Source organism: Pelodiscus sinensis, chromosome 2 (assembly GCF_052426305.1).
Source record: "Pelodiscus sinensis isolate ZL-2025 chromosome 2, ASM5242630v1, whole genome shotgun sequence".
NCBI lineage: Eukaryota > Metazoa > Chordata > Testudines > Trionychidae > Pelodiscus > Pelodiscus sinensis.
This window is the reverse complement of record NC_143053.1, coordinates 23,259,994-23,278,295: the sequence shown is the minus strand read 5'-3', so window position 1 is coordinate 23,278,295 and position 18,302 is coordinate 23,259,994. Positions and strand designations below refer to the sequence as shown.

At 46.1% G+C, this 18,302-nt stretch overlaps 1 protein-coding gene across 1 annotated transcript in view; it reads right to left on the bottom strand.

The window, feature by feature from the left end:
* The window catches only part of SNTB1 (syntrophin beta 1), a 195,532-nt gene that overhangs the window by 88,705 nt on the left and 88,525 nt on the right, over positions 1 to 18,302 (bottom strand). The window contains exon 2 of the mRNA XM_006137515.5: positions 15,403 to 15,619. Within this exon, the coding sequence (XP_006137577.3) occupies positions 15,403 to 15,619 (217 nt within the window). The remainder of the gene's footprint in view (positions 1 to 15,402; positions 15,620 to 18,302) is intronic.

Sequence of the window (18,302 nt, the reverse complement as noted above, 5' to 3'; positions counted from 1 at the left end):
ATTTAGATCAAATTTCCCTAGTTTGCTTATCAGAGTGTCATGTAGGGCTGTGTCAAAAATACCATATCTTCTGCTTCCTCCTCTCTGTTAGGATGGTAACCTTGTCCAAGAAGGAAATTCAGTTGGTTTGGCATGATTTGTTCTTGACAAATTCATGCTGGCTATTTCCTATAACCCTGTTATCCTTCAAGTGCTTACAAAGTGATTGTGTAATTATTTGTTGCAGAATTTTTCTAGATATTAAAGTTAGGTTCATTGCTCTCTAATTCCGTAGGGCCTTTTTGTTCCTCTTTTTAAAGATACGCTCTAAGTTTACCCTACTTCAGTTTTCTGGAACCTCACCCATTCTTCATGAGTTCGCAAAAATGATTGCTAATGGTTCCAAGATTGTTCCATGTAGTTCCTTAAGTACTTACAGAGGATTAATTTCACCATGCTCTGCTGATTTAAGTATGTCTAAATTATTAAAATATTCTTTAACCTTTTCTGGCTCTATTTTGGCTTGTGTTCCATCCCTCTTGTTAATATTATTTTTTCTGATCACTATTAACATTTCTAGTGAAGACTGAAGCAAAATAGATATTAAACATCTCAGCTTTCTTGATATCATCAGTTATTAGCTCTCCTCTCCCTCTAAACAGAAGGCCTACACTTAAGTTGATTGAAATGTAGTTTCACAACCTTGTCCTAAAGGCTTTTACATCCATGCTAAGTAGGGTTGTCAGGTGTCTGGTTTTGAACCAGAGAGTCCGGTATTTGAGGTTTCTGTCTGGGAAATAAATTGAGAAAATACCGGACATATAAATGTCCGGTATTTTCTAATTAAGTACATTTCATTATTATGTGTATCAGTACTCAACTACGCAGTAGATAGGAGGAGGGGTGGAGCCAGGGCGGGGATGGAATCTCCGGGACCAGACTCACTCGTGCATTGCCGGGACCATGCGCAGGACTGGCAGCACCCCAGGATCTGCGTGCACCTGGGCCAGCCCCACTCCCCGCTGGCCAATTCTCTCTCCCCCTCCCCCCTCCCAGCCAGCCCCCATCCCCACAACCTGCTCCCAGCCAGCCCTGCTTCCCGCCGGCTGGTTCTCCTCCCTCCCCCCCGTCTCCCCCGGCCAGTCCCGCTCCCCCCGACCTCCTCCCAGCCAGCCCCACTCCCCTCCCAGCCAGTCCTGCATCCCCCCACCTCCATCTGAGATCAAGTGTGTCCAGTATTTCTTTTGAAGCCATCTGGTAACCCTACTGCTAAGTGGGATTCATTTTGTACCTTGCTTTTTCAGATTTTGTTCCCATATGTTTGTGCTTGTATTTTATATACCTTAGCAGCTTGCCCTTGTGTGATAGGGAGTACAAACCCCACACTAGTGATGAAAGAACTGAGGAGCAACTCTGAGCCAGAAAGCTCCACTCAACCGTCCTTGCTAAGCACACTGACAGTAGAAGCTAAGCTCAAAAGGAAACAGCTTAGCTGAATCAGGGTGGATGGAGAAGTTGTGTGTTGCACACTCCCGCTGAGAAGTCACTGAGGCCTCATGTGGCTGGGACCAGGCCTCCCTGCCATCCTGCCCAAAGCTTTTCAATTGTTGAGGTTGATGATGTCGAGATATGACTGCAAGGGACTGGAAGGTGAATCAGGGAATTCCACAAAGCAACAGAAGCCAGGATAGGAAGTAGCTCAGGCAAAGGGGAATCTGTCCCCTAGATAGAACATTTCAATAATTGTTTCATTGGTCCCTGCGCTGGAATCTGATGGGAGCAGGGCGTGGCGGGGTTCCCCCATCCCCCAGGCAGGGTGGCTATGAACTCCCACTGCTGGGCAACATTGTCCAGAACACCATCAGTAGGCAGTACCGACAGGGGCAGACAACACCCCTAAAACCTCCATCCCACACTATGTTTTCACTGTTGGATTCCTTTTTCATTTTCATCTAATTAAAGAGCTCTCAATGGAGCCATATTGGCCTCTTATTTTCCCGCTTTGCATTGGGATAGTTTGCTGTTGTGCTATTAATACTATCTCCTTGAGAAACTGCCAGCTCCCTGAGAAACCTCCAGATTATGTCTGGATACTGCCAATTCTTTTTAGATAATATCTCTAAGATGTAGTTTTCCCAGTCCATCCACACAGCTCAAACTTTTGTCCAGGCTCCCATCAACTCATATATTGATTACTGCAAATCTTTCTTTGCCCATCACAAATACAGTCTTGCCCTGATCATGTCTGTTCAGAATACTGCTACAAATCTTATTTTCCCAGCCAATCACTTCAAATATGTCTCTTTTCTCACTGCATCTCTCCATTGTCTCCGTCTTGTCTACCACATCAAAGATAAGCTAGTTGTTTTCTCTGTCAAAGTCCTTCAGAGCCTTTCTCCACTCTGCCTATCATCTCTGAATTGCTATCAAGCTCTCACCTCTAATGCTGGCTTCCATTGTCAGCTTGTTAAATTTTCAAACCTGCACCTTCTTACACCCATCACACTTACAAGGAGTTCCCTGTGAATATTTGCAAAGCTACTTTATTATCCTCTTTCACATTCCTTCCTAAGTATCTCTTTTGCCATAATGCACATAAATTACTTGAGACCACTGCCTGTCACGTGGACTAATATTGTCTCTGCGCATGTCAACACTACAGCTACTCCAGCGATGGCACTACAGTGTAGCAGGAGTTTTCCATTGATATAGAAAGATGTGGAGAAAGATGTGGAGAAATTGGAGAGGGTCCAGAGAAGAGCAACAAGAATGATTAAAGGTCTAGAGAACATGACCTATGAAGGAAGGCTGAAAGAATTGGGTTTGTTTAGTTTAGAAAAGAGAAGATTGAGGGGGGACATGATAGCAGTTTTCAGATATCTAAAAGGATGTTATAAGGAGGAAGAAGAAAACTTGTTCATCTTGGCCTCTGAGGATAGAACAAGAAGCAATGGGCTTAAACTGCAGCTAGGGTGGTTTAGGTTGGACATTAGGAAAAAGTTCCTAACTGTCTGGGTAGTCAAACACTGGAATAAATTGCCCAGGGAGGTTGTGGAATCTCCATCTCTGGAGATATGTAAGAGAAAGTTAGATAAATGTCTATCAGGGATTTGTCTAGACAGTATTTGGTCCTGCCATGAGGGCAGGGGATTGGACTCGATGACCTCCCGAGGTCCCTTCCAGTCCTAGTATTCTATTCTATGATTCTATGATAGTTAATCCACTTCTCTAAGGGGCGGTAGGTAGATCAAAGGACAAATTCTTTCTGAAGAATTCTTCCACTGACCTAGCCCCATTTACGTTAGGGGTTTGATCAGTTTAGGCTTATTTACATGACCCGCTGGATCAGCAATCAATGGTGAGAGCTGATTAATTGTGTCTAGTAAAGATGCAATAAATCAAATGCTGAGTGCTCTCCAATTGACTCCAGTACTCCACTGGAATGATAAGTGAAGGTACAGTCAATCAGCCATCAATTTACCACAGTGAAGACTCCATGGTAAGTACATTGACTTCAGCTACATTATTGATATAGCTGAAGTTGTGTAACTTAGATCAATGATCCCCAGTAGTGTAGACCAACCTTAAATTACAGAGTTCAGGGCACAAAACTTTTCACAGCACAGTTAGGTGGATTTAATTTTTAAGAGTAGACCAGGCCTCATTGATCTCCCATCTATGGTCTTCTGCTCTCCCATCTATGGTCTCTTATATTGTAAGCTCTTTAGGGGAGAGGACTGTCTTTTTGGTCTGTGTTTGTACAACACCTAGCACAATGCCTAGGGCTCCTTGGAACTGCTGTGGTAATACAAATAATATATTTTAACAATCTGCTCTGTTCATCCTCGTACTTTTGTTACTGCTAATTTGTGAGTCGTGTGTGCAAAATAGTGTTTTTGTGTTATTAGTAAGGTCTAGGAATGAGTGCAGAAGTCTGGGAATCAGGAAACTTGGCTCTTGCTTGTGGTTCTGTCCCAAAGCAGCTATCTGACTTTAGCCAAGTTTTCTCTGACATGGAGATTCATGACCTACCTCAGAGGGCTATTGTGAGCCTGAGTTAACAAATGGAGATCCTGGAATGAAAGGCCTCAAGACCTTAATTATAATATAAGCAAGATTAGCACAGACCTGTTTGCTATTTGAATACTGAGAAGTCCTTTGACTAAGTTAATGAGCCTACCAGGGTCAAACTCTTGATTTATATTTGGAATCTTTTTTCCTGTTGTTCTGGTGAACCGTGTTTAATGATAATCTAAACAGATAACAAACTAGGGAGAAATACAAAAGAAAATAAGGTAAGAACAAGGGTCAGGCTGGAGTTTCAGCCTTAATTATGAATTATCTTGTATTAAACTTACCATATTAAACCTGTTCAACTAGTGCTTTAAGAAACACTACTTTGGAGATGTGGAAACCACTAAGCAGAATGGAAAGGTATTATCTATCTCTGGTGGGGCTTAACTGTAAGGGAAGGAAACAAATTCCAATTATTTCTGCTCCACACTGGAGGGATGATTAATTTATTGCCTCTGAGCCAGAGGAGGTGGAGGTAGGACTTGTAAGCAGACTGAGGGAGTTCAGTTGAGGAGAGACAATAGAGGAGGCAGGTGCCCTGGTGGAGAGAATGTTGGGAATAAGGTTTGACAGACAGGAAACAAAAGAGAAAGAATCTACAGGAATGGGTTAGGGTCTGCAGGGAAAGCCTTGAGATAGAGTCAACAAGGGAACTACAGTGAAGACGCAAGGGGGTCAAGAAGGCTGTTGGTTTGAAGATTTGCTTGGACTTTAATTTGGACCACCAAAGAAGGGGTTTGAGCTTTTATATGGCTTGGCTGAAGGGTTAAGCCCCCGAACACCTAAAGGGGAAGTTAAGAGAAGATTAGAATGAGAAAGAACATTGTAGATCCAAGGGAAAGTCCAATCGGGGGGAGGAAAGGATACAAAGACCCCCTGCATCACTGCAACCAGAGACAAGAGGATGCCTGTGAACTGAGGTCTCTCTCCTAAGGAAAGACGTTTCCAAAAAACACTGTGGGGTCCTAAAAAAAGTGGTGCAAGGTCATGTTAAAATAAGGGCACCAGCTTGCCCGTAGCTCTAACCCCCAGTATTATTTAATCACACTGTAATGCTATTTATTTATTATGCACAATATTTTCTTTTTTATGCTACATCTCGTGTATACCTCTCAGAGGTTCCTTCCAGTCCTAGATTTTTATGATTCTGCTTCAGGACTTGAGAGAGGCCCAAGTTGAAGACAATGCCCAGATGATGGGCTTTAGGGACAGGCAGAAAGATGATGATATCCACAGTGACTGAGAAAATGGGCAGAGGGAAGGGTTTGGTGGGCTGGGAGAAGTTTAAAAACTCTGTTTTAGCCATGTTGAGCTGATGACAAGACATCTACAAGCTGTGTCAGAGACAGGCTATTTTAAGTTGGACAGAAGAAGACAGGAGTTGAGCATTGCATCCATGACTCATTAGCATATAGAAGGTAGCTGAGTGTCTAGTTGCAGATGATATAATTCGGAAGGGAAAGAGAAAAGGACTCACACCCGAGCACTATGGAACTTCCACAGAAAAGGTGAAAAGGACATAACGAGGATTCTCCAAAGGACATGCAGATGGAGCAATTAGGGAGGTAGAAAGAGAACCAGGAAAGAACAGGGTTACAGAAGCAAAGTGAGAAAAGACAAGATTTCAACAGGCAGAGCATGGTCAGCAGCAAAGGCAGGTTATGGGTCAAGGAGGATGGGGATGGAGTACTGGTTCTGAACATTTTGAATTGATGCTGCCTACTAATAAGAAAAAAAACCAAGCACTCTTATTTAAGCCTGGCAGTACCCCTGATGTCTAAACAAGATTGTAGGAATTCTAAGCAAGCTGTATTGTGCCCAACTGAAATGATTTAGGGATAGATCATCTCTTCTCTTCATGCTCTGAGTTTGCCCACCAAACCGGTATTGATTTTGTTAGAAATTCTGTTAGTAACCAGCAATCTGTATGCCACTGGCTGTTGTGGAGATTACACCCAAGCTAAGTAAAATTGTTTCTCTCTCAGTTAAATTATGCTCCACAGAGAGACAACGCAAAGTAAAACAGATTAAAGTGCTGCTTCTTGATAAAAGCCATTACTCACTCGCTGCAACGTGGTCATGCTTAACTTGCTCTGTATGCAGAATACACTGCCGCAGAGGGCCAGATTCTCTTTCCACTTACACTGGAGCAAATATAATGGAGTATGAGGAGAATTCAGCTCATATGTTGTAACATCAACTATGCATACTTGGATATATGGAAAGCTGGGATGTGGGATGTTTCATAATACAGGTTGCACCTCCCTTGTCTGGCACCCTCAGGACCTGACTGGTCCAGGACAAGAGTATTTGCCCATAACATGGCCTGTGTTGCCCCCAGCTAGGACTCTAGCTGAGACTCGCTGCTCCTGCCCAACCATGGCTCCCCTGGCTGGAGGTCCATGGTTGCCAGGACTCTGTGGCTTCTGGAGCTGCTGGGGCTCTATGGCTTCTGGGGCTGCCATGACCGAGGCTCCACAGCTGCCAGGACTCGGTGGCTATGGCCAGTCCCCCACTACCACCCGGCAGCAGGGGCCAGAACTCCCTGCTGTGCCCCCATCCCTCAACACAGGGCTCCTGACTGAGTTTCCTCCCCCTCCCCTGCTCCTGCCCTGTGGCTGGCTTCCTTATACCTGGGCTCTGTGGTCCAGGAACATCTGTGGTCTTGATGGACCACATGTTGCTAGACCAGAGAGTCCTGGTTAAGGGGTGGTACAACCCATAGTAAGGTTTTCAAATCTTAGTAAGCCTCCTGGCCAACTTCCAATTAATGCAATTACATCTGCATGCTTTGGCTTCTTAAATCTTCCCTCACATGCAAAGTTACAGACACAGGTATATTCCTCCTCCCCTCCAAAGCAGGGAAAATGAAACACTCTCCTATGTCACTCTTTCCCCCCCCCCCCAAATTTGCAATAACAAGGCATCCACACCCACCTTCACAGCAACATACAAAGGAGAAATTAAACATGATCCAGCCTTCCTCCTGTTTTCTTAATGACCAGGTGCATAGGTATGGCCTGGAAAGATTCAGAGGTCAAGAAAACCCCTCCCTCCCCCCAAAAATCGTACATTCTCATGAGCTAGTGCATGAGAATCCAGGACAGATGTTAGATCCCAAGCTACATGCTCTCTTTTCTGGTGGGTTTTATTAAAAGTACAGAACTCCCAATGTGAAAACATATCTATAAAATGACTAGACTATACTTACAATGAAAACTGACCTAATAAAATAGTTCATTGTTTTCTAAAACAGCTTTATGCGATATCATGTTACTGTGCCCTGCCCTCTACTAAAACATGGTTATATTTTTTATTCTGTCCTCATCCCCATACTGCTTGTTTATTTCACTCACACATTCTGCCTTGTCATTCAGACTGTAAATTCTCTGGGGCCTGGGCTATCTTTTACTATATGTCTGTACAGTCTCCAGCATAAGTGGGATTCAACCTGGCAGACACTTCTAAGGCTAATAATAAAAATATACTTATGGTACAGTAAATTATTGGTTATTTCCTTTTATAGAAACATCCTATGGAATTTACTAGTGATTAAACTTTCTAAAGCAATTTTCAACTTACTGACAGAATTCTAATTCAAGTCCAGGGGACTGGACTTGATGACCTCTCAAGGTCCCTTCTATGATTCTATTAAATCACTAAGGGTATGTCTACACTACAAAGTTAGTTCGAACTAACTTTGATAGGCGCTACACTAGCGCTCCGTTAGTTCGAACTTAATTCGAACTAACGGAGCGCTTAGTTCGTACTAGGTAAACCTTATTTTACGGGGATTAAGCCTAGTTCGAACTAGCTAGTTCGAATTAAGGGCTGTGTAGACCCTTAATTCGAACTAGTGGGAGGCTAGCCCTTCCCAGCTTGCCCTGGTGGCCACTCTGGCCAACACCAGGCAAACTCTATTGCCCCCCTCCCGGCCCCGGAGCCCTTAAAGGGCCACGGGCTGGCTACACAGTTTGTGCCAGTTGCAAGGCTGCCAGCACCCAGCCAGCAGACCCTGCACCTGCCACAACATGAGCCAGCCACCCGAGGACACCCAGCCCTCCACTGATCCCCAGGACCAGCCTGGCAACTCCCAGGAGCCTGCCCGGGGACGCAAGAGGCAGGCACCCGCTTGGTCAAGTGCGGAGATCGTGGACCTCATCGAGGTTTGGGGGGAAGCCTCCAATGTCCACGATCTCTGCACTAGCCACAGGAACGCGGCCGTCTACAGCCGCATTGCTGCCAGCCTGGCCGCCAGGGGCCACCAGCGCAGCCGGGAGCAGGTGCGCTGCAAGATCAAAGACCTGCGGCAGTCCTACTCCCGGGCCTGCCTGCCAGGGGCCGACACGGAGGCGTGCCCCCACTTCCACGCCCTGGACCGCCTCCTGGGGGCTCATGCCGTCCCTGCCCCCTGGGAAGTGATAGACCCCGGGGCAGAGGGACCGCTCCAGGAGACGGAGGAGGAGGAGGAGGGCTCCGAGAGCCAGGAGCCTGCCGGCAACCTGCCCAGGACCTGGGACCCCCGAGGCACCCCACAGAGCCGCTCGCCTGTGTCGTCCGAGGCCGGGGAGGCGTCCACCTGTGAGTACCATCGTGCTCCCCTTATGTGTACGGGGGGCTGGGGCGAGAGGGAGCCCCGGGACCGTGCGCCTGGGCCTTGCCCACCACGGAGCAGCAGCTGGGGATCCTGCAGGGGCCCTGGCCTTGCAGAGGGGAGCTGGGTTTCACACACCTGGGTCCCTGGGGTAATTGACCGCTGGTCTTGTTGCACCACAGCCGCAGCACCCCGCCTGCAGCAGCTGCCCGTGCCCGGGCCAGCAGGAGAGCCAGGAACCAGGACGACTACCAGAGGCGGCACCTCCAGTTCCTGGAGCAACAGCTCCGTCTCCAGGACCACTGGGTCCAGGAGGACCTGAGGCTGCGCCGGAGGAGTTTGGAGGCCCTGGAGGAGCAGGGCCATGCCCTGCGAGGCCACCTCCAGAGCCTGCTGGACTGCTTCCCAATTCCTCCTGCTCCTGCTCCCCCTGCTGCTCCCCCTGCCCCCCCAGCTCCCTCTGCTCCCCCATCTCCCCCTCCTGCTCCCTCCACACCCCCCGTCCCTCCTGCCCCACCCTCCACAACCATTCCCCACCGACGCCCCCGGACACGCAGTGTGGCAAGACGGGAGAGGCAGCCTTCCTCCCTTCCTCTCTTCCCTCCCCTTCCAGCTCCCTCGTCCCAGGTTTCCCCCTCCCCTCTCCCACCCTCATTCCTCCCTCCCCCCACCCCAGTTATGTGAAATAAACAGACGTTTTTGGTTGAAAAACAGGTGTCTTTATTTTACAGTAGGTAGGGAGGGGAAAGGGGAAGGGGGGGGGGTAGGGTGGAAGAAGGCCCCAGTGGGGCATGCAAGGGAGAGGTCAGTCCTCCTCCACCACCTGGAAGCTCTCCCGCAGGGCTTCCCGGATCCGGACGGTCCCCCGCTGGGCTTCCCGGACGGCGGCGGTGCGGGGCTGACCGTAGTGTCCAGCCATGCAGTCAGCCTCAGCCATCCAGGCTGGCAGGAAAGCCTCCCCCTTTGGCTCACACAAATTTTGGAGCACACAACATGCTGCCACCACGGGAGGGATGTTGTGCTCGGCCAGGTCCAGACGGGTGAGGAGGCATCAAAAGCGGGCTTTCAGTCGCCAGAAGGCCCCCTCCACCACGATGCGGGCCCTGGTCAGCCTGGCATAGAAGGCCTGGCGGGAGGGATTGAGGTGCCCCGTGTAGGGCTTCATCAGCCATGGCTGCAGTGGGTAGGCGGCATCCCCCACCAGGCACACGGGCATGTCCACGTCCCCGACCCTGATGTGGCGGTCGGGGAAGAAGGTCCCGGCCTGCAGCCGCTGGCACACGGAGGAGTTGCGGTACACCCGGGTGTCGTGTGCTTTGCCGGACCAGCCCACATTAATGTCCGTGAACTGTCCCCGGTGGTCACACACGGCCTGCAGGATCACGGAGAAATACCCCTTGCGGTTCACGTAACGGGACGCCTGGTGCACCAGGAGGTGCCAGGCAGCCTCGAGCAATTGGTGGCAGGCTTGCAGCAGCAAGTCCAGAAAATGCACCAGAAGGTGCAGGGCGAGCTCTGGCTCCATGTTGCCACCTGCGGCAGCGTCCCCGAAGGGAAGCACCGACACAGACGGGCACAGAGACCAACGCTTTGCTGTCCCTCGGTGAGGTTGGCAAGCAAGCAGGAAAAGCTGAGAACCAGCTGTCCAGGGGGGTCCCTTTAAGTTCGAGCCTCAGATAGCCTCAGACAGCAGCCACACAAAGCAACTACTGACCTGATGCCCTGCCAGAACCGGTTTCAGCTGCCCTTAAATGCCCCCCTGCGTCCCATCAGTGTGGACGCACTAGTTCGAATTAGCAAAACGCTAATTCGAACTAGTTTTTAGTTCTAGACGTGTTAGTCCGAATTAGCTTAGTTCGAATTAACTAATTCGAACTAAGTTAGTTCAAATTAGCGCTGTAGTGTAGACGTACCCTTCGATGGTTTAAAAATTCTATAGCAATACTTTTATTCTATATTATTATTCAGTGGTGTTTACAGTAACTTCTATAGGGCCCTATTGACTTTACTGTTACACTCTATGCAGGTTGCCATATGGCACTCAAGTGCTTAGCTGGATGTTTTTTGCTCACATGCATAAGGTCTGACTGACTGTTCTATGTGGGGCTGGAAGTGATTTTTCCCCAGGGTTTTTCACTTTTCTCTGCATCATGTGGCATGGGTCACTTGTCAGGATCACCTGAGTATATCTCACTTAATCAATTCCCTGTCAATGCAGGGGCCCCAACATAGGTGTGCTTCAGTCCCTCCTATTCTCTATTGTGTCATAGAATAGTAGTTCTTTGCTCTAATTTAAATTGGGGTGTGCTCTGGTCACCTGATCTAGACAAATTCTATGGCTGTATATCACTGTGAAATTGTCCTTAACTCCCCTTTCCCATCAAAGGGCCCCTTGTTACAAACGCTATGCTCATGAGTAATTTTATCCTTGAGAGCCGACCCACTGAATTTACTCTTTAGGATCACAAAGCTTAGTCCAGCTGAACTGCTGCCAACGGGTAAAGTTACTCATGTGCACCCGTGTTTGAAGGATTTGGTTGAGCACATTTTGTTTAGTTGGATAAATGTCAAGCAGGGGTTTAGAGTCAATGCAAAACAGCATAAACCTGAACTGATGCAGCTTGGCCTCATCAGTCATTTTATCCAGCATATGTCATGTCTTCCACACACTGAGTCCGTAAGTGTTTTTGTATCAGGCGCAAAAGAGGCTTTAAATGTAGAAGGAAAACAAATCTCATCTAAGGGAACAATTTTTCTTTTTCTCCCCTCAACAATGTCAACAGAAATTGATGAGAAAGTTTGTTGTGCTGCAGAAACATTTACTGCTTAGCAGTAATAGTAACTTTTCCCCGTCTTGAGTTACTGGAGAACTTTTTCCTTTGAGGTCTGACATCAATCTTTAGTGCTGCTATTGTATATGACACTTGCCAATAAAAGTGAAGGCAAACAACAGACTGCAGTGATAACTACCTCAACCTAGCTTATTCCAGCCTAAAATATAACACAGGTTTCTGTGTCTGGACCAGCATAAAAAGAGCTAAAATGCTCTTTGCAGTTTCTCTTTTCACAATGCTTGTATTTATTAAAAATTCTGTCCTACCCCCTCAGACTAACGCCAAACCAATCTACAGAAACATTAGGGATGGGCCTATAACAACACCCTGGATCTTTTGCAAGGTTGGATCCAGAACCTCTGCATGTAAAGCATGCAACTTTACTGCTGTGCTAACAGAACAGTTCCATTACACAGACTCATGATCCTCTTTACATGGTGCAGTCCCTAGAGGGAGAGAAAGATCCCATACAGGCCCAAACTAGAAAACCAAACTTTGCACCTCCTCCATGTCTGGGGAATTTTGGTTCTAGAACTCAAATTTCTGGATTCAGGCCCAGCTCCATTTTTTTTAAATGAGGTATTTATTTGTTTAGATTCTTTCAACACAGGGGAACAACTGTGCTAACTAATGCCAATTCAACAGAAATCATGCTATAGTCCAGCCTCCTGCTGATCTACAAACTGATTCTACTGCACAACTGTGACTATGTTGTATGCAGACACCGACCTCTTCACAACCCTGTTTGGGCTTAGCCATATTTAAGAGTGATTTCAAACACAATTTCAAGTCCTAGGATGGACAGGGCCTTAATGCAAGCTTTGGCAGCCAGCTGATTCTGTTATTATAAACACTACACTAAAGTTCTATCATCAGTTATAGGATCCATGTGTATTAGGGAATTGTGTTATATAAAACAGTAGTGCACTGAGTATGCTGTTATATAGCATGGTCTTTAAGATTGTTTTGGAATCAAGTTACTGTCCTGGTCTAAGCTACAAAGCGTACATCTTCTAACCTGTATTATGATGTCGTTCCAGTAAAGAAAACTTCAGTTCTAGTATTCAGAACTCTAAAAAAAAAAATTATGCTTACGTGACCCACAATATTCTGTGATTTCACTGCTCTTGTAGAGTGGCAGTAAGACTGTTTGCTTGTATGGAAAAATCCAGCACAGAGTAGTGTGAAATTTTGCATATTCGCCTACAGTAAAAATCAGAAGTCACTGTTTCCACAGGAAACAAAAGCAACCAGAACAGAAAGACATGCTAACAAGCAACATGACTCTCCCACATGGTATTTATTAGCAATACCAAAAACTGCACACATTGCTACCATCTTCTGTTGTGGATAAAACTTATCTGTGGTGTCCAACACACTAGCCACATGTGTCTACTTGGCTATTTGAGTGTGGCTAGTTCACTATAGTACAGGAGTGGGCAAAAGGGCCTCCACGGGCCAGGTTCAGCCTGCCAAGAGGGTTGATCCTGCCTGGAGTGGGGGGGAAGCACACAAAGTTTCCTCCGCCTTAGAAAGGGCGCACGGCGCTTAGAAGCACCACTCACTCCTGGCAGGGTGGGAGGAATGCTCCCCTGCTCCCAGACTAATCAGGGCCTGGAGGTGGGGAGAAGTGCACAAAGTTTCCTGCACCCTGCTCCTGCCTTGCAAGGAGCACGCGATGCTTAGAAAAGCCACGTGTGCCAGGCAGGGCAGGAGGAGATTTTGTGTGCTCCCCCGCCCCAGACCCTAATTGGCCTGAGGGCTGAAGGGGGAGCACGTGAAGACTCTTCCTACTGCCAGGGGCATGGGCACTTAGGGGACTTCTCTAGCGGGGACGGATGGGGGGGACAAGACTTCAGACGGTCCCCCACGCCCAGACCAATCATGGTCTGAGGGCGAGGAAGCAGGGAAGTATCCTGGCCCCGCCCCTTCCAGAGCGTCCTGGGGCTACTTCAAACATTTCTGAAGTGGTCCCCGTAAAAAATTATTGCCCACCCCTGCTATAGCAGTAGCCGTTATAGTGGCGACTGTTTCAGAACTGGTTGGACACCACAATTTTATAGTATTTACATAGCATCATGAACCATGTGATGTTGGTTCTGCTATGTGGTTTTTAAGCAAATTTTAGGGTGCTTTGGGTTGTTATTGCAGCAAACTGGACTACTCTTTTCTAATGATTGACTACTATTAACCTTGTCAATAGCTCTTTGATGAGTTGGGGCCAGGAAAGGAAGAGAACCACAAGAGCAATTCACACAAAAAAGGAAGAAGAAAACATAAAGGAAAAATAATGGAGCTAGAAATGGACAGGAGAGGCAGAGAAAATGAAAAAGTACTGCAAAATACTGGAACCTTTCTGAGATGCAATACATGAGAACAGGGAGCATGCATCCTTCAAGCCATCATGAAGGATGGAAGTGTCTCCAGCAGAAACCAAACACATGGGGAATTACTGCCCTTCACAAACCCCATCTCTCTATTCCACATGGAAATCTAACTCAGAAAAAGTAACTTTCAGTCCCTCGGATATGTAAGTGCTGAGAATCAAAAGAGTTCCAATTGCTTCTTTAAAAGCTTGCATTCTAGAGAAGAACAAAAAGCCCATTGTTTAAATAGAAGAATCAGTCTCTATTTCCACCCCCTCACTGACTCTATTGGTTCTTTTTTATTAGCAGCTGTTAATACAGACAATCATTGAGTGTGCTGGTGTGATGCAGCTGTTCCACACATGTTATAAATAAGGGCCAGTCAGCTCATCTTATTTTTAGCACTGCAAAACAAAAATACAGAAAGCCACTGAAAATCCCCATTTATTTACTCAAATGTAACCTCTCTATCATTCTCTCCTTCTGCAGGCAGAGTTGCATTTAACAGACAAGGAAATTACACTGCTTAGAAAAAAAGGGCAACTTTGTTCTTTCCCGTCTGATCTTATTTATCTGACGCTGTTATTAGTAAGTGTGGATTCTTCTTCTTCTTCATCATCAAGAAAATTGTATCACTGTACTAAAAGCAAAAGTTTTAATTTGTGTATTTCTCATGAAAAATATTTGGTTGTACTTTTTTTGTAGCATTTTCCCCAAATGCTAATGAATTTATCACAGCAATCTTGTTTTAAATCTTTGTTTTTCAAATTTTTGTTGTTAAGTGTTTCACAACATTTGGGGTATGTCCACACAGTAGCTCATACCTCAAGATAAGCTACCCAATTTCACCTATGCTATCTACACAGCACTTATTTTGAAATAAATTGCTATTCTGCTGATTTCCTTAATCCTCGTACAACAAGGTTTACAGGAAGTCGGAATAAGAAGCCCATTATTTTGAGTTTATTTCGAAATAAAAGCCTTCTTGTGTAGATGGCGCATAATGTTATTTTGGAATAATGGATTTATTCCTAAATGACTCTGATGTATAGACGTACCATAGGAGATCCTCACATGGAAGGAAATTTGTAAAAGCCAAGGGCCAGATTATTATCTGAGTTACAATCCAGAAATATACAGACATAACAAAGAATCGTATCCTCAGTGTTATCATTCACAATGTTCAAACTTTATAGTTAATAGCTCTGACACGCATAACAGACCCAGGGGAGCTAATAGACTAACCGGGACCTTGAACAAGGTAGGGGTTGGTCTTGCTTCACACCCTGAGAAGGGGGAGAATCTCAGGCACAAGAGGCAGGGCTGGGGCATCCAGCACTCAGAGCCACCCAGAGCATGCCACATGGCACTTCGGTGACGATTTAAAGGGCCCTGGGCTCTTCCCTCAGTAGCAGCAGCGACTGGGAACCCCAGGCCCTTTTGAATTGCCAGGCCCTGGGGCAATTGTCCCCTATGCCCTCCCCGCAGCGGTGGGCCCAAATTCACTTGTATGTTCTAATGCCTACTATTAGACCTTGACAAAGCCATCGCTTACCTGTTTTCTGGATCTGACACAGCCATGTTGCGTGTAACATAGCACATTTTGAGTGGAATTGTTTTTCTGTCTCTGTGGATGGAGAGAGAAAGCTGCGACAGTGGGTCAGAAGATACACCTCCCAACCGAGGAGATTCAGGTGGAGGAGTTTCCCACCCAATTTCTGAAACTGGAGAACCTTTCTTCACATACGGGGTTGCTTCTCGCATGTACTTCACTATTAAAAAAAGCAAATAAACAAACACTCAATAAGTTCATAGGTCCAATGTGAATTCTTACAATTATTATTGTTATTTATTGTTTCTATTGGGCAATCCCATAACTTCTTTTTTGTACTACAGAATATTGTAAAACAAAAAATCCAGCTTTAATGTAAAGGCATCCAGTCTGTCTTGACTTAAGGCAGTGGTTCCCAACGTGATGCTCGTGGGCACCATGGTGCCCGCCGGGCCATTTCTGTGCACCCGCCGAGTGATCAGGGCCAGCCCCGCCCCCAGGTGCGTGGTGCCTGGGTGGTGTTGGCCCCTGGGTGCACAGCGTATGGGCAGCCCCGCCCCAGGGTGCACGGCACAAGGTCTGTGCCGGCCCTGGGCGCGTGGCATATGGGCGGCACCGGCCCCTGGGCGCGCTGCACAAGCGTGGTGCCGGCCCCGGGTGTGCGGCATAGGGGCGGCGCCAGCCCGAGGCACACAGCACGTGAGTGGCCCTTCCCCCTGGTGCCCGGCGTGTGAGTGGCCCTGCCCCTGGGTGCCCAGCAGTCCCAAAAGGTTGGGGACCACTGACTTAAGGAGTTCAATCCACCACATCCCCACATGAATTGTTGCAAAGGTTAACTACCTTCCTTACTGAAAATTTGCACCTTATTTCAGGTTTGAATTTGCAGAGTGGTTGTAGCCAGGTTAGTCCCAGGATATTAGAGAGATGAGGTGGGTGAAGTAGACCTGAAGAAGAGTTTTGTGTAAGCTCGAAAGCTTGTCTCTCTCACCAATAATGGTCAGTTCAATAAAAGACACCACTGGATCTTGCCACATCTTTTTCATGACAGATAAAAGAGCTGCCTACTATCAGGCCTTTCTCTTTCCAGTGCAGGTGCTTATAGACCATGATCAAGTCACCTTTTAACCTTTATAATGATATAGATTGTTCAGCCTCGTGAATAAGCCACCTCCCTGTGCAACATAAATTACACTGACCTAATCACAGTGCTTACAGTGGCAGAAGAACAATGCAGTTGCGCTGCTGTATGCTCCCTAGTGTAGCCATAACCATAGTTTACACTACAGATCACTTACATAATCCACACTCTGGAACAACATAAATTATACCCACCTAAGCACCAGCATGGATAGTGCTGTGTCTGCTGCTGACATAGCAACTGCCTCTCACGGAAGCAGGAGTTATTAAACTGACAAGAGAACTCTCATCGGCTTTGAGCATCCTCATGAAAAGGGCTACAGCAATGCATCTCCATGGCTGTAGATAAGGGCTATGTCTACATTATCACTGTCAGTCAAGGGTGTGAAAAAAAACAATTTTTCTAGTTTTGACATGGCCTAAGTATTTTTTTAATGGATTATTTTGAAACCAGAGTTTTTCGAACTACCTGATAAAAGTAAATTCCAATAGGTTACTAAACAGTGTACTAGTGATATGCCAGCATTTGGTTGCCAAACAAAACTTTGGGCCCAATGCTGTAACTACTACATCAGTGCAATTCCCACGCTCTTCAACGGGAGCTATGTGCACATAGAAGCAACAGGACTAAAATTAAGAAAAGGGTAAAAAACTGAAGCTGAAGTTAAACATTTGGATCGGAATCTAAACATTAAGCAGGAACAGTAAAATGTGAATTTAATTCCCAAGATAGGGAACTGAAGCAAAGACTGTTCCCTAACTGCTGCCAAATGAGTTTCCATGCAATGTAATGGTGACATCATGACAAGCTGCTGCACTATTTCACAAGCCTCTATGAAAAGGCTGAAGGGAAATATATTACCAGGCGAACTGGTTAGAAAAACAACATGTTTTCCAGTGATCTGATAACCAAATGCAGTGCAGTCTAAGAAAATTCCCATGAGGGAAAAATTCTGTAGCATCTGTCTGGTAGTTTTAAACTCCCTTAGACATTCAGCTCCCTTAAATTTCAAAAGGAGATTGGTATCTAATTTCCACAGGTAATTCTGAAAATCCCAGACTTTAATACAAAAAGAAAAAAAAATCCACTGACTGAATTTGATAGAGAATTACATCTCTGCCAAAGAATTCTATAGGATGATTTTAAAAAACTGTAGAAGGAACAGTGAGGATCTAAAGTCTACAGATCAATTTCTACTGAATCCGGTTTTTGCAGAACACTCTTGGTTTCATACCTATTCAAGTTCTAGAGAGTTTTTCCAGGGGGGATTTAATGTTCTTGTGTTTTCAAATATTTTGAGAGCGAGCTAGAGAGAATGCACGCCTATAAAAATGATATATTGTAGCTCTGTTGGTCCCAGGATATTAGAGCGACAATGTGGGTGAGGTAATAGCTTTCAGACCAACTTCTATTGGAGAGAGACACAAGCTTTCAAGCTTCTGAGACCTAAAAATGTGCTCTGTGTAGTTCAAAACCTTGTCTCTCTCATGTCAGAAGCTGGTCCAGTAACAGATATTCCCTCTCCCACCTTGTCTCTCTATAACAGGGCTATCAACACTCAGCCCCGAACAAAAAAATAGTCAATATAACGGTCTTCTGTTGATATGCGTTTTAGTAGTTAAATTCCTGGACTGTCATTGCTCATTAAAAGTGCTGTCATATAGGTGGAAATTGGGTAAATATTGCATTTTATTAATATCAGCAGAACTGACTTAAATGGGGCCTGTGTGTTATGTAGTCTTGCCTTAATCTTTGTATTTATGCC